The 27,077-nt window shown below is 39.2% G+C and overlaps 1 protein-coding gene and 1 long non-coding RNA gene across 2 annotated transcripts in view; one reads left to right on the plus strand and one right to left on the minus strand.

Moving 5' to 3' along the window:
* LOC121449560 overlaps positions 1-27,077 on the minus strand; it is a 124,688-nt gene that overhangs the window by 89,822 nt on the left and 7,789 nt on the right. The gene's annotated exons all lie outside the window — the stretch shown is intronic.
* LOC121449559 (glutathione S-transferase P-like) lies at positions 21,066-21,728 on the plus strand. The gene has a single exon (XM_041654076.1). It carries the CDS (start codon positions 21,084-21,086, stop codon positions 21,714-21,716), a length of 633 nt encoding a protein of 210 aa, XP_041510010.1. The 5' UTR covers positions 21,066-21,083; the 3' UTR covers positions 21,717-21,728.

Genomic DNA, 27,077 nt, shown 5'->3' on the forward strand with positions numbered 1-27,077 from the left:
AGAACTGCTTATTTTCTCGACTCAAATTTCAGTTTTGAGTTTGGTTTTTAATGGCTCTCTACAAGTTTCCACTACCAGACAATCTCCATTTAGCCATTTCTAGAAAGGTCTGACTTATCTATGTCCACATAGTTTGAGAAATAGTGAATGAACATGAATGATAGAAATATTCGAATTAGGCACAATTAATGATCTTAAGGGCTAGAAAACTGCACATTTAATAATGGAGACATTTTTCTCCTTGAAATTTCCCTATGGGTTAAGAATGTTCCAGAGAAAATGAACTATTATAAATAAATATAACATTGTGGGGGGCAAGATAAACATTTGTTCTGTTTTCAGTATGAGATGCATCTAGCAGCCTCAGAGAGCTGAGAGAAGCAGGAGGAAAGGTCTTCCCTAGCTGGCAGTTACAGTCTGCTTGTCTCAGTGCTCTCAGTCCATCCTAGAGTGGTGCAGGCAGCCTGCTATATGACAGGTCCACATACCAGAGATGGGACTCTCATGCCTGGGCTATACATTAGATAAGACTTTGTGTCCCATACCAGTAGAATTGGGAATTCGGGAGGGAGTAATCTAGAACACCTCGAAGATTCTACTCCCCCAAAGAACTCAGCCAATGAAGGATTTGGGGGACAGAGAAATGAGGTCAGGAATATAAAAACCACTTCTTTATCATGCCAGCCATTTTTGCCTTTTTCCAGGCTGATACTGAGCTTCTGCAGAACCAAAAATAAATCAGTTTTCCTTTCCCTACTTGGATTTTCTAGTATTCTTATTACAATTTAAATATCATTGTTTCTCACAGGGGGAATTCAGATTTTCACTAAAAATATATTCAGCCCATTCTTCTCTTGAATTAAGATTTTTCATAATTTACATGTTTCATTATTTTCCTAAATTTGTCTTTTCATTCTCTCATAGAAGGGAATTAAAGCTCAAGAACATATTCCAGTCAAAACGTCACTGGGTTAAGACACTTCAGATGAATATATTTTAAGAAACAACAGGTAAAATAAGCCTTTTGTTTTTTCGTAGCTTTAGTTATCCTAGCAATCCTTGCCCCTCATCTGCACATATAACTGAAGACTATAATGCCACATTTTGCTCTGCTACCATCAACCACCTTCAAACTTGCAGTATTTCAGATCATAATTTCTTCTTTTGAAATAATATAGAGTGTGCTTATTTTATATCTGAAAGACAAACATATCTTCCATTGCGTATTTAAATGAACACTTAATTATAGTGATATTTCATTTGTGTTTTAATAAAGAAAGTCTGCCCGAAGATCAGAGTGCAGAGCTAAACCTTGAGAGGACAGGGAGTGGTGGCACACACCCTTAATCCCAGGACTCAAGGCCACCTTGAAATTGAATCTGTCTAAAAAGAGGAACAACTCACAAAAGTGTTCCCCGCCTTTAAGCCTTTAACTAAGGGACTCACACGCCTTTAATCCCAGCACTAGGGAGGTGGAGACCGGAGTGGTATAATTGGGCGGAGAGAAGTGTACTGTATAAGGCAGTAGGAGACAAGCAGTGAAGCCTGAGGCTTGGTGGAGAGCACTGCAGTCTACAGTCACACTGAGGACAGGGTCACCCCTTTGTTCCTCTGAGCCTTGGTAGAGGTAACAATTCTCTAGTGGCTGGGCTGCTTTTCTTTTTCTGATCTTCAGCTTGAACCCTAATAGCTGTCTTTGGGTTTTTATTATTTGTGCTGCAGTTAATCCTAAAGCCTTATTTGCACCATTAATATGAAAGAGAAGCTATAAAAGCTGAGATAAAGCAAGTCTGATAAATCTTTGAGCTGATCTCTGATTCTTCCTCAGAGAAGTCTGTCTTGGACTCTGAGTGTGAGAGCGCCACTGTACCATGCTTCATGGATATTACCATAGTCTAACACACTGTTCTCAGAGAAGGGCAGCTCACTTACTCTCATGCAAGCACCATTTATATATTCTATTTCAAACATACCCTTTTGATAAATAATTCTCTCAGGTAATAAATTTTAATTTAAAGACCTCAGAGTTTTTTTTTTCCAAATCAAATTCTATGCTTTCTATTTGTTTTAACCACTGCCTATATATTTTGAGACATCCTAAGGATATTTAAAATGAGACAAAAAGTTGCTGATCTTGTTATTAGTAGGTTATTAATCCTTTTCCAAATTATATTTATATAAACAAAATCCAGACTGACATTAACAAAGTAAAATTCTATCAAGTTATTCTAGACCAATACTGATATTCCATTATCAATATAATAGCAAGTTAAAATAAAAACCACAAATGTAACTTAAAAATTCCTATTAGTTATATTAAAATTGCAAGAAAAAGCAGGTAAAATCAATTTTAGATTTTGATTGAATATAGTGGTATATTATTTGTGTTTTAATAAATAAAACTTGCCTGAAGATCATAGGACAAAGCAGTCACACTAGTCAGCTATCCAGGCTAGGAAGTGGTGGCACACACTTTTAATCCCAGGACTCCGGAGACAGGCAGAAAATATCCATTAGTTCAAGGGTACCAGGTGCTATACAAGCCTGAATCTGTCTAAATACAAAAAGAGCTCACACAAAGGTGATCTTACCACTTGGGATTACAAGCCTTTAATCACAGCACTGGGGAGGTGGAGACAGGAGTGATATGGCGGGCCAGAGAGAGGAATATAAAAGGGAAGAGACAGGAACTCAGTGAAGCGTGGGGTCTTCAGGATTCGTGGAGACAAGATCTCAATCATCTCAGACTGAGGTGGAAGTAAGAGCCAGTGGTTGGCTGCTTTGTTTTTCTGATCTTCAGCTTGAACCCCAATATCTATCTCTGGGTTTTTATTATTTGTGCTAGATAGAGTTGAACATAGTATTTTCAAAATAGTGTACAAGTAAAATGATTCTGCTGCCCCTGTCTTTTAATTTGGTATTAGTTTTCAGCATCCTGGGTTTATACTGCTCTCATGTTAGACTAGCCACATTTCAGGGGCTTAGGACCCCATACAGTCAGTGGCTGCGACAGTGCCAGTGTAGTACAAGAGCCTGCTAAGAGGGTGGCTCACAAAGCAGCTCTAAAATTATGGGCCTGCTAGAATGCAGACTTTATCTCAACAAGTGTTCTAGGAAATTTGTATGGACAAAACATTGAGGAGCATTATTCTAGGAGGATTTGAATTATTTACCAGAAAAAAAATTGTTTTGAATATTTTTATAATTTTGTATTTGTTTAAGTTATTTTTTTTGAATCAACATCCTTCCTCTGTTCCTTCTTTTTTATTTAATAACACATTTTTTTCATATTTATAAAAGCTGAACTTGTTTATTAAGAAAATACAAGTTAGAAATAAAATCTATCTGTAATCTTATGGGCAGAGCTAACTATTGACTTTTTTGTGTTTATTTTTATCTTTTTGAGACAGGGTTTCTCTGCAGCTTTGGAGTCTGTCCTACTCTTGTAGAGCAGGCTTACCTCGAAATCACAGAGATCCACCTGCCTCTGCCTCCAGAGTGCTGGGATTAAAGGCGTGCGCCACCACCACCCGGCTGTGTTTATCTTCTTTTGACATTTTTTGTGTTTATCTTTTCTGCTTTCTAAAATGTTTCTTTTTAAAAAAAAGATTTATTCATTTTTATTTTGTGCATGTTTGCCTGTATGAATATATGTGCATCACATGTGTGCCCTGCTATCCTCTAGGAAAGGGTATAAGTCAGCATGTAAGTGCTGGTGTCCTCTGGAAGAGAAGCAAGCATCCTCAACCACTGAGCCATCTTCCATCCCCTAAAATGTTCATTTATTAATTATGCCTTTTTTTCCACACACAAATACATATATTTAAAATCCTGGGAATGGAACCCAGGACCACATGCACTGCAGACAAACAGTCTATGGCTCAGCTCCATAAATATGGATAATAAGTGATTCCAACAGGTGCCTATAGACTAAGGTCTCCTTGAAACAGGTCCACCCTTGAGGTGTCTGACATTATGAATTTGAAGCATATTTTTCCAAACTTTATTCTTGGCATTTAAATGACACACAGGCATACATAAACATACATTTATATATTTGTAGAACTTTCATAAAAACATTATCATAAAATATTGTTTTATAACTTGCCCTTTCACTTACAAATATATCAGATACATCCCGTCATATATTCCAAGATAATACTTTTTTAAAAGGTCAAGTATATTGATTATATTTAGAATAGTATATATTGAGTATATACAGTAAATTTAATCTTAAGCATATAGTCCCATGAGGCTTGGATTTTTTTGTTTTTGTCTTGTTTTGTTTTTGATTTTTCAAGACAAGGTTTCTCTGTGTAATCCTGGCTGTCCTGGAACTTGCTCTGTAGACCAAACTGGCTCTGAGATCCACTTGTCTCTACCCACCGAGTGCTGGGATTAAAGGCATATGCCACCATAGCTCAGCTAGTACCATAAGTTTTGATGATGCAGTCACAACATATCCACTAAAATCAAGACAGAACCATAAGGGGCTGGAGAGCCAGTGCAGCAGTTACAAGCACATACTGCTCTTCCAGAGAACGAAGTTTCGGTTTCCAGCACCCAAGTCAGGAGATTCATAACCACCTGGATCTCCAGCTCCAGGGAATCTGACACACTGTTCTGGTGTCCAAGGATACCTGTACACACAGAGAGGAACACACATACATAAAAATAAACCTTAAGGCCGGCAGTGGTGGCGCATGTCTTTAATCCCAGCACTCGGGAGGCAGAGGCAGGTGGATCTCTGTGAGTTCGAGGCCAGCCTGGTCTACAAGAGCTAGTTCCAGGACAGGAACCAAAGGCTACGGAGAAACCCTGTCTCGAAAAATCCAATAAATAAATAAATAAATAAACCTACCTTAAGAAAAAAAGAAGAGATTCATCACCCACAAAAACTTCCTTCTGTTAACAGTTAAGAGGCATTTACCTCCTCTAGCAATCATCATGTTGTCTGACCCCATAGTTTTGCTTTCTCTATAGTACTACAGAAGTCGAATTACACACTTACCTTTAGGGTCTGAGTTCTTTCACTTAGCTTACCACATCCGTGATTCATCCATGTTAATTTGATTCTTTGAATTGCTCAGTAGCATTCTAGTCTATGAATAAACACTGTGATTTTTGTTGTGTTTATTGCTGTAGTCACCACCTGGAGGTCAATGAGATTACTCTCAGCTTTTGTTGGTTATAAAATTGCTATTAATAAGGACTTTCAGGTTTTAGAGTAAAGATGTGGAAGAGAGATTTGCTTTTTTTAGAAAGTATCTTTTTAAATGGCCACATTAATACATAATAAATAAAACTGATATATAATTTAATAAAATAATAAAAATAATGTATTTATATATGTACTCACTCATTTAAAAGATTAACTACACTGTATTAACGTGGTGCTTAGCTCATAAGCTGTTCTATCTAATGGTCTTGGGGGAAGCTGAGGTTTACCATGCTATGACGTTTAGTTGACTCAGTGTATGCCTGATTCTCTTAACACTTAAGAGCATTACTCCCACTGGTTTATATCACTGCTTCTGGGAAAGGCAGTCAGCTTTGGGAGACTGCAGTCAGAAACTCACATACACATTCTCTGGCTGACATACAAGGTTGGAGACTATGAGCAGACAGGATAACCTGCACACCACATGTGCACTGAAGATTTGCATGATCTAATATTATCATTCACAGTATGGAAATGTTTTTTTACTGCTAGAAAGAATAAGACTGGTTTATTTTAACTAAATCATGTTATGCTGGGGGCAAAGAACACTGTAGTATTTAGTATTCCTAATTCCGAAGGGGCCTATTTTCACTGCACTTTCTGAATCCTGCCCATCTTGTTTTAGCTATGAAGCATTTGCTCCACTAATCTTTGTATTTTACAAATATGTTCAAAATAAGAAAATCATTAACACAATTTTGTACCTCTAAAGTCTTGCTTAGAGCATTTTGAGATGTGGAATTCAAGGTCAAACTGGGCAGGAGACAGGTTGGCATGCCAGAAACAGTGGAGCTTGTCTTTTTGCTTCCATTTACAATTCTCAGGGCTTCTAAAAAGTTTCTCTGCCCATAGGTTCCTGATAAGCAGTATTCCAGTCAAGACCTATGCTTATATTCCAATTTTTGCTTTAATTCAAGAATTTTCTCTTCTTATTTATTTATAAAATTTATGGTTTTTCAAGACAGGGTTTCTCTGTGTAGCCCTGGCTATCTGGAACTAGCTCTGTAGATCCAGGATGGCATCGAATATACAGAGATCCAGAGATCTTCCTGCTTCTGTCTCCCAAGTACTGGGATTAAAGGCATGTGCTACCACATCTGGTCTAAGAGTTTATTTTGTGTGTGTGTGGTCTTAGACATATATTAACCAAAGGTTTCCTATATCAGAAATTTACTTAAAGATGAAATAACCAGAAGGTAACTTTTATGTGTGTGGCATATACACACGTGTGTGCTTGGGCATGTATGTGTATGCAGTTATGCAGTATGTAGAGACAAGAGGTCAAGGTTGGGTGTCTGCCTTGATCGCTCTCCACCTTTTTTAGACAGTCTCTCCCTGAATGTGGAGCTCACCAACCCAGTTTGCTAGAGGCCTCCAGGCATCTCCTCTCTCTGTTTCACTGGTGCTGGGATCATGCTTGGCTTCTTACATATGTACTGGAACTTTGAACTCAGGCCTTCATACTTCATTTGAATAGCAAGCAAGCATTTTATCAACAGAGCCATCTCTCTAGCCCACAGAAGCCAAATTTGAGAAAAACATGAATAAACTTAATTTCTACTACTTTTGTTGACAGCTAAGGGCCCATCATAGACATCATCCATAATATATGAGGGTTTTGACTCGCTAACTCACCCTGACAGAGGAACAACTTCAGAGTGGTATGTACAGAGTATATTCATCTATCTCTCCACGGTTCTTTATGAATTCTTGTTACTTTTGCTGAGAAAGCTTAAGATTTAACATGGCAGATACGATCCCTATGGCAGAACTTGATGCTTAAAAGAAGGGAAAATATGTGATATTCCCTAGTATTTCAGTTCAAAGAAGGCATTTTCTCATTGTAGTGAACAGATTTCTTTTAAATATGATGAAACATGTTAACTACTGAAAGCTGATACAAAGAGCTAATAGGCATCTTAAGATCTATTTTTAAAAGATTAAGTTTTATTTTTCATCTTGTATGTGTGTCTGTGTGGGAGTAGATACATGCCAGTGCAAGTGCCCTGGAAGGTCAGCAGAGAGTGTTGGACCCCCTGGAGCTGAAGTGACAGGTGGCTACAAAGCCCTACATCCTGTGGATGACGGGAGTCAGACTTGGGTCCTCCGCAAGAGGCAAGACTTAATCACTGAGCCATCTCTCCAGCTTGGTTAAGATGATAAGAAACACAGAAATGAGATATTTATATCACACTCTCCCCATAAGATTCAGGGATCGTTAAGGAAGAGGGCAGAAAGATCGGAAGAACCAGAGGTGGTTGAAGACTACAAGGAAACAATGTTTTCCAGACACAAAGCAGACACACAAATTGTAACAGCACAGGAAAGACCTGTGCAAGCTCAACCAAATTTCCAACATGGAGTGGGGGAAGTGGGCATGAAGCCCCTTATCTAGTTTGAGGGGCTGCTGGCATTTGACAACTTTCGGGAGAATAATTTCATTTCATTTCATTTCTTTTTTTGGGGGGGGGGGCAGGATTTTTCTGTGTAGCCCTGATTGTCCTAGAACTCACTCTGTGGGCCAGGCTGGCCTCAAACTCAGAAATCTGCCTTCCTCTGCCTGCCAAGTGCTGAGATTAAAGGAGTATGCCATCATGCCCAGGTAGAGAATCAATTTTCTTTAATGGTGTAGCCCACCTATGGTAACCACACTCCAAAGCAGGCTCCACACCCAAGAGTAGCTGGCCAGCACAAACTGGACTTAGAGAAGGGGACATGCCAAGGGGAAGGAGTAGAAAGAAGAGACATGGAGTGAAACCTGAAGCTGGGTGGGTAGGAAGATGGGGGTGTATCTTGGAGGAATTGGGGGAGGGAGATGAATGTGAACAAAATACATTCTATGCAATTATTCAAACTTATAAAAGCACATTTTGAAAGAAAGAAAGCTGGAGAGGTGGGTCGGCTCTAAAGAACTATCATTGCTCTTACAGAGGACCCACGTCTAGGTACTTACAACTGCCTTACTCTAAGTCCAGCTCAGGGACTTCCAATGCCTCTGGCCTCCAGGGGACCTGTATGTGCACATCCCCACACACAGACAGATGTAAACATAAGTAAAAATAAAATAAACCTTTTAAAAAGGGGAGCACATTTGTAGTGTGTGTAGGCTAGTGACTAACAAGCTTTTGAAATACAACTTGTTATGGGTAAGCAAATAATGGATATTTAAAACATTCTGATTTATACAGATTCTTTCAAGTGTACATTAAAGCAGTGACATTTTTCCAGTTCTTAAACATCTACTACACGAAAAATACAGTATCTGTACTATCATATTACTAAAGATCAAAATAATGGGGGACTTCATTATACTATCTGCCTTACTTCTACATATTTGAAATTTTTATAATAAAAAGGTTTACAAACCCTTTAGACATTCATTTCAGAAATCTACAAAAGATCAGCAGTAGACAAAGCTAGGTAGCAGTTTAAGGACTCCTAGTACAAAAAGCCCAAATTTTGACTCACATCCACAACAGGTAGTAAACAAGCTATCAAATGTTGAAAACATTTGAAATAGTCCATCTAGTTTGAATTTTCCAAAATGTCATACCATTGTTCCTCAAAATTAAAAATGTTTAAGATGGATGCTGCTATAATCCCAGCACATAGGAAGTGCAGGAAGAACGAGAATTAAGATCACCCTGGGTTGCACTGAATGCTCGAGGTCAGCCTGGGCTGTGTGAAAGTCTATGTAAACAACACCAAACCCCTCAAACAAACAAAAGGGTATCTTTCAAATGTCCAGGTATAACATAAAAAAAATCATTTTAGGTCTGTTATAATGGCTCATGCCTGCAATCCTAGCATGAAGGATGCTGAGACAGGAGGATGAAAGCAAGTTTAAGGTCAGTCTTAGCTAGAGTGAGAACTTGTTTCAAAGAAAACAAAACAATATAAAATTTAACTGAAGTAGACTTTTTTTTACTAAATAAGCACTAATGAAAGATCTTTATGTCTCTGAGGATGTTAATATTTTATTTTGTTTTAATCTTAACTGTACTTTCTGATTAAACTACAAATTAGCACTTTAAAAAAGCATACTATGAGCCGGGCGGTGGTGGCGCACGCCTTTAATCCCAGCACTCGGGAGGCAGAGGCAGGTGGATCTCTGTGAGTTCGAGACCAGCCTGGTCTACAAGAGCTAGTGCCAGGACAGGCTCCAAAGCCACAGAGAAACCCTGTCTCAAAAAAACCAAAAAAAAAAAAAAAGCATACTATGGGGCAGGAGAGACAGCTCAGTGGTTAAGGGCACTGACTCCTCTTCCAGAGGACCAGGGTTCAATTCCAAATATGTACAAGTAAGGACGGTAACAACTGTCTGTAACCCCTGAGACCCCCATAGATATATATAGGCAAAAACATCAATGCATATTTAAAAAAGCATATAAGTAAATACATATTCTCATCCTTTTTCAAATAAAATCAATAGTGGTCACCTTTACATATTTCTACTGTATTTTAAAAATTTTAAAAGTTCGCCATAATTAATATAAACATTTACATTAATCTTTTTAAAAAGCATCTCTGTCAGGTGGTGGTGACACACACCTTTAATCCCAGCACTCAGGAGGCTGAGGCAGGTAGATCTCTGTGAGTTCAAGGGCTGACTAATCTACACAGTGAGTTCCAGGACAGCCAGGGTTCCAGAACAGAGAAACCCTGTCTGGAGGAGCTGGGGGTGGGGGTAGGGGAACACATCTATTTTAAGTGTATCTACTTCTCTAAAACACCTTTAAATTTTAGCTTTAAAAAAGTCATTAGGCTTCTAAATGATTTTATTGAACTCAGAGTTTAAAGTTTACTTTTTAGATACTTGCAGTCAATTTATAAGTTTTCTATATTATATTCCATATCTTTTACAAACAAAATATGTTGAAACCCTAAAATATTGCATGTTGATGGCTCATGCCTCTAAACCTAGCCCATGGGAGGCAGAGGCAGGCTGTCTCTAAGTGTGAAGTTAGCCTGGTCCACAGAGAGTTCTAGGACAGCCAAGACTACACAGAGAAACTCTGTCTTGAAAAACAGAAACAAGCAAACAAAGAAAACCTTTCAAAAACTCTTATGATGTGACATAAAAGGAAACAATAATTGTGGTAGGAAAATAATACATAAAATGATATGTCTTCTACAATGTACCTATAAGTTATACGGAATAATCATTACAACAAATGTCCTTAGAGGACAAAGGAGAGCAGCAAGGAGGAGGAGGGCTGGAAGGTGTTTCCTGTTCTCCTCTGCTGGTGGTCTTTCAGTGTACCACTCTTTAAACAGAAAAGGTCTCAAGGGCAAGTCCTGCTTCAAATGTGTTTGTATAGTTTATGATTACACGAGACAAGACTGTGAACACATGATTTACTCAATGGCCCTTCCTTTTAAAGATAAAGAATGCATTTAAGTCGATTGTATATGAAACTGTTAATTCCTTAATTCTTTAGAAGACTCCAACAGAGAATATTGTTGTATTTTAAAACGTTAGAATCAAAGTCACTCTTTGTCTTATTCCCAGATAACAACACCAATTAATGTTTCTGCTTATTTTCAGAGAAAATACAGATGAATAGTTTAATTTTTCTTCATAAAAGCAAAATATCCCCATAAAAATTTACTTCTCAAAAATTTTAATGTGCAAATAACTTGAGAAACTGTGTTATGATAAAAGAAAAACAAAAGTTAACAGAACTAAGAGCACAGCTTCTAACAGGGGCCAGAGTAAGGGACACGTCTCATGAAAACAAGCTGCTCATGTTCCCAGAACACAACCCCCTGGGGAGGAATTCTGTCTTTAACTTGCTGGGTGGCAGAGCCCACAGGAATTACTCAAACTGAAAATCCCAAAGCATGCTCACCTAGAGGGAAATAAGACAGATATGATTTGAGTATAATTATTTCCTAGTAATATCACTAAAGAAAACAACCTTAAATGATTAAGGTTGTATGAGCTTCAACAGGTAGAGAACTGTGATGTATTTACAAACACACCATTTGTTAGCTGAGGAAGAAAACACACAGTGAATGTACACATGACATTTTTATTCTTTAAAATAATATTCTCTAAGGCACTCATATTTATAATACCCTTAAATGGTATTTAAAATGATAAAAAATTACAAACATTTATTTTTTATTTTTCTGCCCTGTGGTAAGTCCTAGGTCCTCCCCACTCCGTCCATATCTAGGAAGGTGAACATCCAAACTGGCTAGGCTCCCACCAAGCCAGCACATTAAGCAGGATCAAAACCCCGTGCCATTGTCCTTTGCGTCTCATCAGCCCTCATTGTTCGCCATGTTCAGAGAGTCCAGTTTTATCCCATGCTTTTTCAGTCACAGTCCAGCTGGCCTTGGTGAGCTCCCAATAGATCAGCTCCACTGTCTCAGTGGGTGGGTGCTCCCCTCGTGGTCCCGACTTCTTTGCTCATGTTCTCCCTCCTTCTGCTCCTCATTGGGACCTTGGGAGCTCAGTCCAGTGCTCCAGTGTGGGTCTCTGTCTCTAACTCCTTCCATCACCAAAATTACAAACATTTGAGGACTTACTACGTGCTGGATATATTCTAAGTGGTTTACATGGTTTATTTTATTTACTCCTTAATAAGCCAGTAAGTTTTATTAAGCAATCAGTATTATTTCTGTTTTATGAATAAAAAGCTAAGGCACAGGGACATTTGTATAAACAAACAAAACCGAATTCAAAATCAGGTGTTTTGTCTCTAGGGCTCTTGCTTTTAATTTAGCTTCAGTTAATGTAAAAATGAATTTTAACCATATCATTATGCAAGACCATTCCTTCAGTTTCTGTATGAACTTCCATCTATCTGGCCCACTGTGACTACAGGACTCTCAATCCCTCCTGATTCATCTTTTGATTTCATCTGCTTTCCTTGATCGCCCAGGCTCTAGTTAGTTTGATGCCTGAATATTCTCCCTGAGCTGCTGAAGGAAAAAAAATAGTTTGTCTGTGTAACAGTAATCATTTCTACTTTTCCCAGCAAACTTTACCCCTGGTGTATCCAGGGCAAAGTGGGCCACCCGAGGGAAGTGAGCCTTCACAAATGCCCAGCGACATTCTGTTGTTATTTCAGAGCACCCACAACAGCAGCTCTTCCAAACTTTTCCAGACCTCATCCCCACATGGACCTATCCTTTTGGAAATCGCTTTAGGATGGGTTTATTTAAAATCCATCCAGAGCAGAGTTGGAAGATAACAAACAGGATGCCCAGTTAAGCGCTATATTTCATATGAGGAACATTTTAGTATGTTCGATCTCAAACATCACATTATAGAAGTACTTAAATGGTACTTAAGATGATTTAAAAGTGATAAATTGAGAACTACCACATATTTCATGAGGCACAGTTAATACTAGAAAATATATTCACAATAGACCTAACATGGAGACATACATACAGCAGCCTAAGGCAGAAGGATTATGAATTTGAGCCTAGCTTGGACAACTGACATCTTAAAACAAGACCATTACCCCCATACAAGCATTCACTGTTTATCCAAACTCAAATTTAACTAGACATCTAGGACTTTAATTTATTACTAAGTAAATCCAATCAAATTCCTTCTTTCAAATCCCAGAAGTGTCTTTCTTCTTTTCAAAGGTTAATTCTCTATTTTATTAGTCAGCTTTCCATCATTATAATGAAATGCCTACAGCAATTTACTTATAATGACACAAGGTTTCTTTTTGCCCATTGTTACGGAAGTTCCAGGCTAAGACCAATGGCTGGAGTGGTTTGTGTCTCTGGTAAAGACATATAATCTATATCATGGCAGGATCTCATGCGCTAGGAAACAAGGACAGGGCTCTCCATTTCCCTTCAAGAACATGAACCCAATGCTCTAAGTATCATCCACTGACGAAGCCTTGGTTTTCAAAGGTTCTACCACCTCCCAATAATGACAGCCTGGGGAATAAATATTTAACATATGGACCTTTGTGGGGACACTGAACCTTACCACTTATGGCATTCATCTTTCTCCTTATGTTCCTCTCTTCCTCGTTCTATATGTTCAACACCTGCCTATGAACCCACATCTTTTGTTGTGTCATTTTGCAATTCCTCTACAGAGAGACATTCTAATTCCCACCCCTTCAATATGGACTGGGCCACATAAACTGCTCTGTCTACAGAATGAATCAGAAGTACATATATGTTATTTTGGAGTTTGGATCTCAAGAGGCCTATGCATTTCGATTTGTCTTCTTAAGCTGCCCTTTCTGTTTCCAAGAGAAGAATACGGAAGCCACCTGGTCCCAGGATAAGAGTGACAGGTAAGTGGGACAGCCTAGTTTAGAGCAAAGCTCCCAGAGGGCTTTCAGCTATACAAGCAAGCTCTGTTGAAAGCAGTCAATCTGCAGACAGGTGAGCTATAATAGTAATTATTGTCTTGGGCTTTGTGTTTTAGAATGTTTGTTATACAGCAAAAGCACATATCCTTTATTTTTAAAAGTCTATCAAAACCTTATTATGTCATTATTTCAACTTACATTCCTGTACCCCCAACCACTATGGGAAGTATTAGTTCTTGCTTTCATTGTCCTGCCACTTATTTCTGTTATCTGTATCAATTCTCCTTTCCTGTCCCCAGTCTCTATCTCTCTCCTTGGGTAGGGTCTTACTACCCGAGGAGGTTCAGCAACCTACCTCTGCCCTCTATTGCTGAGATTATAGAAATGAATAACTACAGCCAACAACTGCAGTGCCATTTCACTTGTATTTTAATAAATAAAACTTGCTTGAGGATCAGAAACATAAAACAACCCCACTGGCCAGCCTTATAGACCAGGCAGTGGTAACACACACCTTTAATTCTAGTAGCCACACTACTTGCCAGAGAAACTGGAAGGTGCATGCCTTTAATCCCAGTGATGCATACTTTAATCCCAGCCCTAGAGAGTATTATAAAACGAGAGGAAACAGCTCTTAGACACAGTCTCATTCTGACATTCCTGGAGGCAGGATTGCCATTTTCAAACTGAGGTCAAGGTAAGAGTCAGTGGTTGGCTGTGTTGCTTTTCGTGTCTTCAGGTAGAACCTCAATTTCTCTCTCTGGGTTTTTATTAATTGTGCTTCAAACAACCAATTCTCTTTCAAATGCCAAAAGTGAAAATAATTAATTCTATAGCTCTGGGACTTTCTCATCCACCCAAATGTAAATATTTCACACAGGTTGAAAGTTTTTGGTTATATCCAGAAACCAACAGTGGAAGGCAAGGTGAGCCCTTCAAATTCTAGCCTCTGGCAATTTTCATTTCACTCAGTGTTTGACATTGGTAGGTGGTAGCAGCAGCAGCAGAAAAGCCAGGTGGCACCCTCTAATGTTACAGTACTCATGCAGGTCACAAGAGCTGAAACCTTTAGCCCTTGGCACAGTTAGTGTTTGCTACAGCTCTCATCCAGAGTCTGAGACCTTGGTCTTGAAGACTTGAGAGTTCTCTAGAACTTTTCTAGCAACCTGGCCTGTAGGTTCTCTTCTCTAGCATCCTACAGCCTTCCACTCATTTGTCAGTCTCAGATCTCTGCCCTCTTTGGCCATCTCTCTCATTCCTCCGCCCTCCTTCTTTGTCTGGTACTGCAGAACTGCTGAGCTGCAGCTTCTGCTGCATTCACACCATGACCTGCTGACGGCTCAGCTGTTACTGCCACTGGGGTTCTGCTGCCTCTGCCATCACCACCCTTCTACTGTCTCTGCTACTGCGTCCCTCTCTTTACCAGCCCAGCAAGCATCACTAACAGAAAGATCTCTCTATAAAAAGAAAAGACCACTTAAGAGAAAAGGATCTGATGTTGCAACACCAAGAGAGGCAGAATGGTAGAGTTGTCTCAGGCAACTTATCAAGTGAGCCTGAGCTGACTGCTTATATAGTCCCAGAAAAGGATGCCTGGATCCCTTGGTTTTGCCTCTTAGTCATGGTCATTAAAGTATGTATTCTGGACTAATCCCACAGCCTTGCATCTTAGCATAAGTCACAACATCCTTAAGCCATCAGCAGAAATGTTCTTGCTCTGGTCAAAGTGGAAGTGATTGCTTAGACTTAGACTTCTTCGAGACTTGTGATAGCAGAAAGTCCAGAACAATCTGTTTCAAACAGCTCTGGCTTAGGCTGCACCATCAGGGGCCAGGGACAGCCAGCTGCTACCTTACTGGAGTGTCCCAGGAAGGAGCTTGATTACAGGAAATATATGCCATTGTAAATAAGGTTCCAGTTCCCTAGTAACCAGGTAAAACTCAAAACTGGACTGCCAAAATTTTATGTAGGAACTCATCCAGGAGCCCTAAAGATGCTCCCATCTATCACTAGACAGAAAACTCCTTCATGACAAGACAGAGTCCCACTGTATCCCCAGCACCTACTGGTATGGTGCCTTGTATATATCAAATACACGATGAAATAGAGTCTTTATCTTAATGTCCTCCTTATTTTTTGTTACTACCCTATTGCCTCTACCTCCTTCTTTACCATTAAATCCTTCCTGTATATCATTGTTAAAATAAGTCAACTGTAATTTCTTGATCAAACTCATCAGATTCCTCTATACAAATACCAACTCTAAACTTGATTCACTGTTCAAAATCTTCCACAATCTGGTTTTACCAAAATTTTTCTAGGTTTTCTGTCAATAGTTTTAACGAATAACTTACTTTTTTCCTGTTTTTGAAAAATTCCATTTCTACAATATCTCCTCTTTCTTTTTCTTTACAAATCAGGTCTCATATAGGCCTGACTAGCCTCAAACTTCTATGCAGTCAAAGATGACCTGAACTCTGGCCTTCCTGCTATCACCTCCCAAGTACCGGGGTCACAGGTGAGCAACACTACACCCAGTTTACCTGGAGTTGGGGAATCAAACCCAGGGCTTATGTACACTAAGTAAGCACTCCACTTAACAGCTTCCCCACCCCTTTACTTTACAATGGTATATTTTCCCTTCAATCAAACTACTTTTTCATTTTTTAATCAGTAAAGTAGAAAGTATTCCAACAAGTCATATATAAAGAAAAGCAATTTGTTACTCAAAAAAAGATAAAAGAGTACCACCATGTTAAACAGCCAAGGGAGAAAATGGCATTTAACTCAGAAATGGCTGAAGATTATGTGGGGAGTGAATTGGAGGTGATATCAGGAGCATAACAACTAACCCAGAGGCCATGGTGGTAATGTCTCTTCTACCTTACTTTCAATGTCTAGTTAAGATGCCATCCAGCAGTGTATGTATATTTTTATATGTATGATTTGACACTAATTTTTTAAAACACATATTATACATAATGGTTTTCATTATAACCTTTTAACACATGCATATGATGTATTTTGATCATCAACACCCCACCCATTACCCTCTCATGTATTCTTCCCATTACAGGAAGGGGACTCTTTTCCCAGCTAGTCCCGTTTATACTTTCATGTCTTTGTTTGTATGGAGTGTCTTAGTTTCTGTTCTATTATTGTACATGACACTATGATTAAGGCAACTTCCAAAAGAAAACATTTAATTGGGCTTCTAGTGATGTGGGACAATTCTGTATTCTGTCAATTACGTTTTAAATAAACACTGATTGGCCAGTAGCCAGGCAGGAAGTATAGGCGGGACAACTAGACAGGAAGTAGAGGTAGCGCAATGAGAACAGAAGTATTCTGGGAAGAAGGAAGCTCTTTCTGCAGTCCTGTCCAGACACTGACGAAGCAGGATGTGACCTGCCCTGCTAAAAAAGGTACTGAGCCATGTGGCTAACGTATACTAGAATAAAGGGCTAATATAAGTTATAAGAGTTAATAAGAAGCCTGAGCTAATGGGCCAATCAGTATAACTTATGTAGACCTCTATGTGATTTTCTTTGGGATTTACTGGCTGTGGGAACTGGGCAGTACAGAAACCCCAACAAAGCAGACCCTCATGTTACATTCTAGTTTCCGAGGGTTAGAGTCCTAATGGCAGAGCAAAGGCAAGGCAGCAGGACCAGCTAAGAGCTCATCCTCAAATCCATAAGCAAGAGGCAGAGAGAGAACACTGGGAATGGCAGACTCTCCAGTTTTAGAACTATAAGCCCAAACAACCCCCTTTTCCCTAAGTTTCTTTTGATCACAGTCTTTTATTATAGCAACAGAAAAGTAACTAATATGATGGATTAAGAAAATAATTTTTAAAGATAATGCCATACTTTACAAAATACAAAATCCCCTAATTTTCTTCTCTTTCAACACAAGTTTTTAGTCTTTAACCTACCACTCAATAAAGTTGCACAAGAACAAAACAGTCACTAACATTTTTTCCAGCAAATATTTTGGAAAATTCTAAAATAGCTTACAAAGTTTACACAATAAAAACACAACCAAAAACCTTAAAGTTGTATAAAAAAGTCCACTTAAGGCATAAGCAGTGCATACTTATTGTGGAATGCTGGAGAGCATTGCTAGCCTGTCAGTCTGAGGGTAAGCGGAGCTGCTCTCTGCCACACAATGTTTCTTCCACTAACTGGAAGGAACTACTATGGTAAAGACCTATGCACACATGAAAAACACAACAAAATCCTATTGTAAAAGTGTACAATAGTTCCCAGCATGAATTACAGCAAATGTTATTTTTAATTAAAAATTTTAATTAAAAGCCCAATAAAGTGCCTTTCAAAAGCATTTGCTGGGGTAGGAAGATGGCTCAGTGACTAAGTGATTAATGCACAAGCCTGAAGACCCTGTTGATCCCTAGCACCCACATTAAATAACAAAAGCCAAGCATGGCTGATAGCATTTGTGACCCTAGCACTGGTAGACTAAGACAAGTGGATCCTGGAGACTTGCTGACCAGCCAGGCTAGCCAAAACAGCAAATCCCAGATTCACTGATAAACTATTAACACACGCACCTTTCACTATACAGTTACATAAATAAAAATAAAGCATTTCTTATTTTTTCTGGTATTGAAAAAATATTCTATATTAGTTTCTCTCAATATATCAAGCAAGCAACAGAAAAGAGGAAGATTGTGCAAAAAAGGAAGTAAGTGATTTAGATGCGTGAATGAATCTTATGGAGTGCTCTATGAACATTTACTCTGAGTCTCAGTTTTCTCATTCTAAGATCTAAATCATAAAGCACTTCCCTGGTTCTTGACTGGAGGTGATAATATACTTGCCCATGGCTATTCTGACTTAACAGATGTGAAAAGGGGCTCAGGTAACTGTATCTTTACAAAACCTTGTAAACAATTCTGATGCACATTACTGATTAAGAACAAACGATCTAAATAAATAATAATAAATAACTTCTTCTGCCGGGCAGTGGTGGCACACGCCTTTAATCCCAGCACTCGGGAGGCAGAGGCAGGTGGATCTCTGTGAGTTCGAAGCCAGCCTGGTCTACAAGAACTAGTTCCAGAACAGGCTTCAAAGCTACAGAGAAACCCTGTCTTAAAAAAACAAAACAAACAAACAAAGAAAAAAAACTTCTTTGATATTTTGCAATTAAAAATGTTACTTTTTACATCTCATCGCTGAAATTCCAAAAGTTTCTATCTTTTTAAAATTGCTCTCCTGTTATTAATGGATAAGACTATTTTAGGAAACAGAACCATGTCTAAATTGTGATTAAGAGCTTATATTATGGAGTACTTATCAGTCTAAGGTTAACTCATTTAATATCCATAATTAGACTGTCATAACAATGGAAGGTAAGTGCTACCACTTTTATATTATACAGACGAGGCAAATAAAGCAGAGAAAGTAACTTAACCAAAGCTACAGAGCACGTAAAGAGAAACTGCGCTGCAGAGCCTCAACTCTCAGCTACTATGCCACTCTATCCTCTATCTGTACTTATAAACACAAACATCACATATGCTCTCCCAACTAGCACTGTTTCTATGCTATGAAAAGGGAAGCATGTGTTTTTAGGAAAGTGGAAAAGGTAAAAAAGAAATATCTCAAGAGACCTGAGTCTAGAGTACTGGGATTTATAGACGCCTCTTTAGGTAGGTCACTATTCTTAGGAGAGATTACTCTCCAGTTATTATTTCATACCAGAATATCAAAGATGTGTTCTTTTCAACTAATCAAATATTAAATATTAATTTAAAAAGTACGAGAAAATTTACCCTATCAGATAAACTAGACTCCCCAACTATAAAGAAAGAGAGGAAAGGAAACACAGAAGCTAAGTCAGAGAGTCAAAAGGTAGGTAACAATTGAAATGTTCTGTTAATTACTTTGGATATACAAAGGATAATTTGCTGGCATTTAAAGAATGAGTTGGAGATTGTTGAGTCTAATATATTATAAGGTACAGTGTTCCCTTCTCATCAGCATGGATAAAGGGGGATTTAACTGAGGTCTGTGATCTTCAATGTGCAGTGTTAAAATGCCAATCTACATTGCAGTCCTTTTTTATATCTAGGTGCACTCAGCAATCTGAAGACAGGCGCCACGTTCAATTTAGTGTTTGGGGTTTATTTGGGGTATATAATAGAGAATCTATAACTAACACTATGTTTAGGAATGTTGGGTCTGAGGTATAGATGGTAGACTAAGGAATTATAAGATATCACCTTTCCCACTCAACAGTAGTACATAGGCTAACTACATGGATAGTGAGTTCATTCAGGATGAGTGCAGGAATTAAGGTGAAGAAAATCTTTAGGCTAGATTCTAAAGCCTTTAATAAATTAAGTCTTGGGAGAGACTGGGTATACTTAATTTAGGGGAACAAATATTCTAAAAGAGGTATCCTTCTTGTGCTATGAACTTTCAGTATAAAACACACACAGAAATGCAGAACAAAGTAGCAGCTTAGCAAGAATGAGTAATTTTTCAGACTCAAGAAGAATCGTGGTTCATGTTTTAATTCTTAGGCTAGGTTTTCTTGGCTAAACTGAATGGAGAATGAAGTTACCTGCTAATTCTGGTGACAACTAAAATATGAGCTCTTACTTGCCTTAATTTAGGAAAATGAATTACAACATGATTGCTATAGTTTGACATGAAAAGTATCTGGTGAGACTCTTTTACTTTAGGTGTGAAAATAAAGGTGTACAAGAGTTCTTTATAAACTTCAAGAACAAAGTAGCACACTATTTCCTGGCAAGGCTGGCCTTTACCCAAGACTTCTCCCTTCAACAAACTGCACACTGCTGTTACAATGGCTTCAGCATATTGACTGGCTCAGCCAGCTGCATGTTTTGTCCAAGTCATACAGAAGTGGCTAGATTGGGCAATATTTACCCAATGGTGCAGTGCAGAGGATAGTGAGAAAAAAGATTTCTGCAGCAACAACCAAATGTTTGGTACTGTGCGAAGTAAAAAGGGAATATCAAGTATGACTCCCATGGGTCAACAACACTGTTTGAGCCTGGGTTATGTCTTATGGCTCTTTTTAGGACCACCCACAGCAGCTAACACAGGACTTTAGGAATACAGGGGAATTAATAAAAATTTAAAGTAGCAATACAAAAAGATTAGAACTAAGTAATAAAATGCATGTTTAATATAAACTGTTGAGCTGGTGTTACTGAATCTCTTAGGCCTTAGGCACAAACAATTCCTATTCATGTGCCAACTTTGTAACATTTTTATTGATGTAGAAAGGGCTTATTCTTACTCTTTAAAATTTTTAGGAAGAAAATGTCAGCAACTAGGTCAAGTTTTCCTGGAGGAAGGGGAATTGAGGTCAGGTTTACCTGTGCTAGGACCTAAGGGTCACTGAGACTTCACTTGAATCCTTTTTTGAATTACTGCGGAAACGAAGCTGAGCAAAAGTTCTTTCAAACATATGTCATTAAAACTCCAGTAGAGGTCCACATCCAAGATCCGTTACCGTCTACGCGGCTCGGAATTCGTGCCTCCGTCTACGCAGCAGCCATGCCGCCGTACACCATTGTCTACTTCCCAGTTCGAGGGCGCTGTGAGGCCATGCGCAGACTACTGGCTGACCAGGACCAGAGCTGGAAGGAGGAGGTGGTGTCCATAGATACTTGGATGAAAGGCTTGCTCAAGTCCACCTGTCTGTATGGGAAGCTCCCCAAGTTTCAGGATGGAGACCTTACCCTGTACCAATCTAATGCCATCTTGAGGCACTTGGGCCGATCCCTTGGGCTTTATGGAAAAGATCAGAAGGAGACTGCCCTGGTGGATATAGTGAATGATGGGGTGGAAGACCTTCGCCTGAAATACATCACCCTCATCTACACCAAATATGAGGAAGGGAAGGATGACTATGTGAAGGCCCTGCCTGGACACCTGAAACCTTTCGAGATCCTGCTGTCCCAGAACCAAGGAGGCAAAGCCTTCATCGTGGGTGACCAGATCTCCTTCGCCGATTACAACTTGCTAGATCTGCTGCTGATCCACCAGGTCCTGGCCCCTGGCTGCCTGGACAACTTCCCCCTGCTCAGTGCCTATGTGGCACGCCTCAGTGCCCGGCCCAAGATCAAGGCCTTTCTGTCCTCCCCTGACCATTTGAACAGTCCCATCAATGGCAACGGCAAGCAGTAATGTAGGGAGAGACCGGAGCTGCCTGTCCTCCTTTCCCCAGCACTAATAAAGTTTGTAGAAGAAAAAAAAAAACAAAACTCCAGTAGATGCGGTGGCACATGTCTTTAATCCCAGTACTTGAGAGGCTGAGGCAGGCAGATGTCTAGGAGTTGGAGGTTAGCCTGGTCAAGCTCTAGGCCCACCAGGGTTACAAAGAATGGCCTTACCTTAACCCTCCCATACCCCCCAAAACCACAGACAAACAACTCAAAACACTTCCCTTGGTTGTTTGAATTGGAATGGCCCAACAGGCTCATATATTTAAACGCTTAGTCCCCATTTGGTAGAACTATTTGGGAAGGATTAGGTGTGGCTTTGTTGGAGGAGTAGCATCACTGAAGATGGGCTTTGTGGTTTCAAGGCTATTCCCTGCTAGCTCTCTCTCTTTCTCTCTGCCTCATGCTTGTGGATCATGTATAAGCTCTTAGCTACTCACCAGTGCCATGCCTGCCTGCTGCCATGCTCCCTGCCATGAGAGTCATGGACTCGATCTTCAGAACTGTAAGCCCCCATTAAATGGTTTTTTTTTTTTTTCATAAATTGACTCTGTCATGGAGTCTCTTTACAGCAATAGAAAAGGAAATAAGATAGAAGTTGGGACCTGGAGTGGGGTTGTTGCTGTGACAGATCTGACCATGATGTTTTGTTTGTTTGTGTTTTTGAGGAATGTGGAAGATGTGGCACTTTCAACCAAGAAAGAAGTTCAATGCTTTAAGTGGGACTTAAAGGGCCATCCTAGTAGAAACTTTGAAGATAGTGCTGAGAGCAATGTGGACTATGGATGCCCAGCTCAAGTGGTTTCAGAGGAGAACAATGGTGGCGACTGGGCTAGAGAGCATTCTTTCGATATTTTGGTTAAGAATGTAGCTGCTTTTTGGCACTTACCCTAAAAAACTGCCTGAGACTAAATTGAAGAGTTTTGGAATAATTTCATTGGCAGAGGAGATTCCAAAACAACCTAATATTGATTATGTCACGTGGCTATTAGAGATCATGCTTATGCAGATCTACAAAGAAAACCAGCAAGCAGGGAAAAGTAAACACAAAAAGAACAGTTCAAGGAGATATTTAATGTGTGAGCCAAGTCTCAAGCTCAAGAGATGAGAAATCTAAAGAAAGACCTGTTGTAAAATGGAATAAAGAGTGGTGTCCTCACTGCAACTAGGAAAAAGGAAAGCACAAGCAACGAAGAAAAGCCATCAGTAAATCAAAGCTTATGCTAAAGGAGGTAGCTAGGTCCATCCCAAGCAAAACATGGTAGCATTAGTCACATGGTTCTGGCTTTACAGTCATGAAGGATACAAGAGTAAAGGGGTTCCAGACTTTTCTATGAAGTTAAGGAGAGCCACTGAGGCAAGATGTGTGGCAGGGTTTCCCTACATAGAGCCCAAAAAAGCCACTGTGTGAAGCTAAAGCTTGGATTGGGTTGGAGACTCCAAAATGTTGGAGATGCCAGAGCTATGGTATATTTGCCAAGTGGAAGCAGATGAAGATAGAAAAGTGTGTTGCAGTTAGCAAATCTGGAAGGATGGAGCCATCTAAGTCTCTAGACATCCAACAGAGAGCTACAGGATTTGAAGTCTGCCCTGATGGGTTCTGTATTGCTTTGAACCATTATTTTATTATTCCCCCTTTTGGGATAGTAATGTGTATTATGTGCCATTTTATTTTGGAAGTAATATGATTTTTAATTTTATAGGGGATTACAATTAAAAGGTTGCCTTGAGTCTCAGAAGAGACTGGACTTTGTAAAGAGTGTTGGGACCGAAAGACTAAGAGGACTTTAGAAATTAGATTAAATGCCTTTTGTATTATGATATGCCTAGAAGCCTGTGAGGCCCACGGAGTGGAATGCAGTGGTTTGAATGAGAATAACCAGCCCCCAACAGGCTTCATCAACCCCAGCTGGTGAAACTTTTTGGGAAGGATTGGGAGGTGTGGCTTTGTTGGAAATGTGTTATTCTCTGTGTGTCTGTTTGAAAGGAAATGACCCCTCACACACACATACACAAAGGGAGTAGCATTACTAGGAGGTGTGGTTTTGTTGGAATGGGTGTGGCCTTGTTAGAGGAAGTGAGTCACTCCAAGGTTCAGGTATGCTCAAGCCACACCCAGCGTCTAAATTTACATTCTGTTGCCTAAAAAATGTAGAATTCTCAGCTACCTTTCCAGCACCATGCCTACATGCACACTGCCTTGTCCCACCATGATAACGGACTTATCCTCTGAAACTATAAGAGCTGCCACTTCAATCAAATGCTTTTTCTTATAAAAGTTACCATGATCATAGTGTGTTTTCAGAGCAATAGAAGAAACCCTACCTAAGACAGGAGGGCTTTGAGGTTTTAAAAGCCAAAGCCATTACCAGTTAGTATGCTTTATATCTCTGTCTGTCTGTCACAAACACACACACACACACACACACACTTATGGTTCAGATTAAGCTCTTAGCTGCTGTTCCAATGTCTGACAGCCTGCTGCCATGTTCCCTGCCATGATGGTCATAGACTCATTCTCTGAAACTGTAAGCTTCTATTAAATACTTCTTGTAAGTTGCCTTGGTCATGGTATCTCTTCATGGTGATAAAAAAAAAAAAAGTAACTAAGACACCTCTCCTTTGCTTTATCTTACACTGGGTAAAGGAATTAGGGGGTGTAGTATTGTTGGAAAAAGTGTGTCACTGGGGTGGGATCTGAGATTTCAAAAGAGCCCATGCCAACCTGTTTCTCTATCTGTGAATCAGAATGTAGAACTCTCAGCTACTTCTTCAGGGCCATGTCTTGCTTGCTGCCATGCTCCCTGCCCATGATGCTAATGAACTAAACCTCTGAAACTGTAAGCAAGCCCCCAACTAACTGTTTTCTTTTATAAGAGTTGCCTTGGTCATGTGTCTCTTCACAGCAATAGAACAGTAATTAAGACAGTCATTTTCACCAAAGCAACCTTTATTATTCTCTCCAGACTAGATCAGGCAATTCTATGATGGGATTTCATAGCATCCTGCCTTTGACTTTAATCACTACAAATAATCTTAGTAGCTTCTTTTATTTGTTAGAACAAAGATCAATAAATGATGAGCCCTGGATCAAATGTAGCCCATAACCTTTGTCTAAAAAAATGTCTGACTAGAACTGATCCACACTCCTGTTCATGTTTTTTCTATTAATGGTTTTTGGGATCTATTAATGGTTTTTCTATTAATGGTTTTTGTGGCAGAGAGACCATATGGCCTGATAAACCTAAAAAAGTAACTATTTGTCCCTTAATGGGAAGTTAGTTGACCTCTTCTGTAGACTTTAAGCTTCATGAAATTGGAATTATGTTAGTAATTTTTCCTTTGGTCTTTTCAACCCACAGAGTAATGCTCAGAACAAAAATATCTTTGATGGCTATATTTTAATCTCAAATTTTTTGTTTGTTTTTTTTGTTTGTTTTTAGATCTATGTTTGTGTTTTGCCTACATTTGTTTGTGTGCCACATGTATGCCTGGCACTTGAAAGGGCCAAAGGAGGGTATCCGATAACTTGGAACTAGAATTATAGAGGGTTGTGAGCTACCATATGCGTGTTGAGATCTAAACCCTGGTCCTTTGCAAGAACAAGTGTTTAATTAAAGACAACCCCCAGCCTTTAAAATCTCAAGCTTTAAGTCATATTTATGGGATCCTATCAGTCATTTATAACATACATTATAATCTCTTCTAATCCAGATGACTGCAGTGTTCTAGTTTAATGGGAGAAGCAGAATTACTCAAGCAATATACAAATAAGTAGACTATTACAACTAGAGACACATGCTATAGAAAAATAAATTGCACAGCAAATGACTAAAAAGAATTATAATCAAACAGTATGGAAAGGCTTTCCTATGAAAATGATCTTTGAGAGGAAACTTTAAGAGTCAGTTAACAGTTTAGAAAAAAATGGGGAGGAAGAGCAAACTGGATAGCAGAAATATTAATGTAATTCTCTGCTGGAGCTGGATAAGGAATATGGCAAGTGTCAATAATTGGTGCCCTTTTTAAAAATAATAAACTAGAATGTAAAATCCTTAAAACGTTAAGGATTTCATTCTAAATCGACAAAGGTTTCCAACCAAAAACTTCTCAGTGTGCTATTTATAACACTATAAAGTTTGAAAGTCTGTTGTCCAACACCAGAAAATAGGTAGACTATCCTAGATCCTTATTACAGTGTATCCTACAGTCATTAGAATAACTGGTAGTTTGAATAAAAAGGGACCCCACAGGTTCATCTATTTGAATGCTTAGTCACCAGGGAGTAGAACTGTTAGGGGATTAGAAAGATTAGCAGGTGTGGCTATGCTAGAGGAAGTGTGTCACAGGGGTTAGGCTTTGAGGGTTTAAAAGCGCGTGCCAGGCCCAGTGCCTCACTGCCTGCTGCCTGTGGACTAGGACACAGCTCTTAGCTACTTTACCAGCACCATGCCTGACTGCCTGCCACTGAGCTCCCTGACATAATGATCATGGACGAACCCTTTAAAATTGTAAGCAGTCCTGGGGGTTTCAATGCTTTCTTTTATAAAAGTTGCCTTGGTCATGATGTCTCTTCACAGCAATAGAACAGTGACTATGACAATGTATATGAAAAGTTTTAATTGGCATGGGGAGCTTTTGCTACACTGCAGAATGAAAAAACTAGGGCACCATTTCCATTATGTAATATAGTCATAGAAAAAACCTTCTAGAAATAATTGAAGTAAAATGTTAATCAGATTGTCTCTAGGAGGGATAGAACAATCCACATTTTATGGTTTTCCTTAATGTCTGTGCTATCCATTTAAAGCATCAAAATGGGGGAAAAAAACACATTTGATTGGAATACTAATACAATGGCCAACCCATATTTAGAAATCTGAGAATAGTCTTTTCTGGTCTTTGGAATGAAGATATAACATGAAGACCAAATCTCAGAAGAGTTCAGAGTCAATAAGAAGGTTATTAGGGGATGTTTTCCTGGAATTTAAGATGTGAAAATAAAGGTATGATAAAAGCTTTAGGGCCAGGAAAGCTTTTTTGGAATACGCTGGTCCAAATAAGACTCTGGTTTGGACTGTTTGTTAATTGTTTAAACTGGAAGCAATCTAATTTTAATGTTATATGTTTCTTCCAGTCTTTTCCAGATTACCTATAAATAATATTGGGGACTGCAGACCCTCAGACCCTGAATTTTCTGTGACCCCTTGCCTGCTGGAGTAAACAACTTGTTTTCCTTGCTTGCAGCTGCTCTGAGCATGAGACCCTCATGAGTTCCTAATGGCCCGGGAGTGGTTTCTGGTGGGCTTGCACCTGAAAAATCCCA

Source organism: Microtus oregoni, unplaced genomic scaffold (genome assembly GCF_018167655.1).
Source record: "Microtus oregoni isolate MIOR12 unplaced genomic scaffold, Mior012 000006F_ref0000085, whole genome shotgun sequence".
Classification (NCBI taxonomy): domain Eukaryota; kingdom Metazoa; phylum Chordata; class Mammalia; order Rodentia; family Cricetidae; genus Microtus; species Microtus oregoni.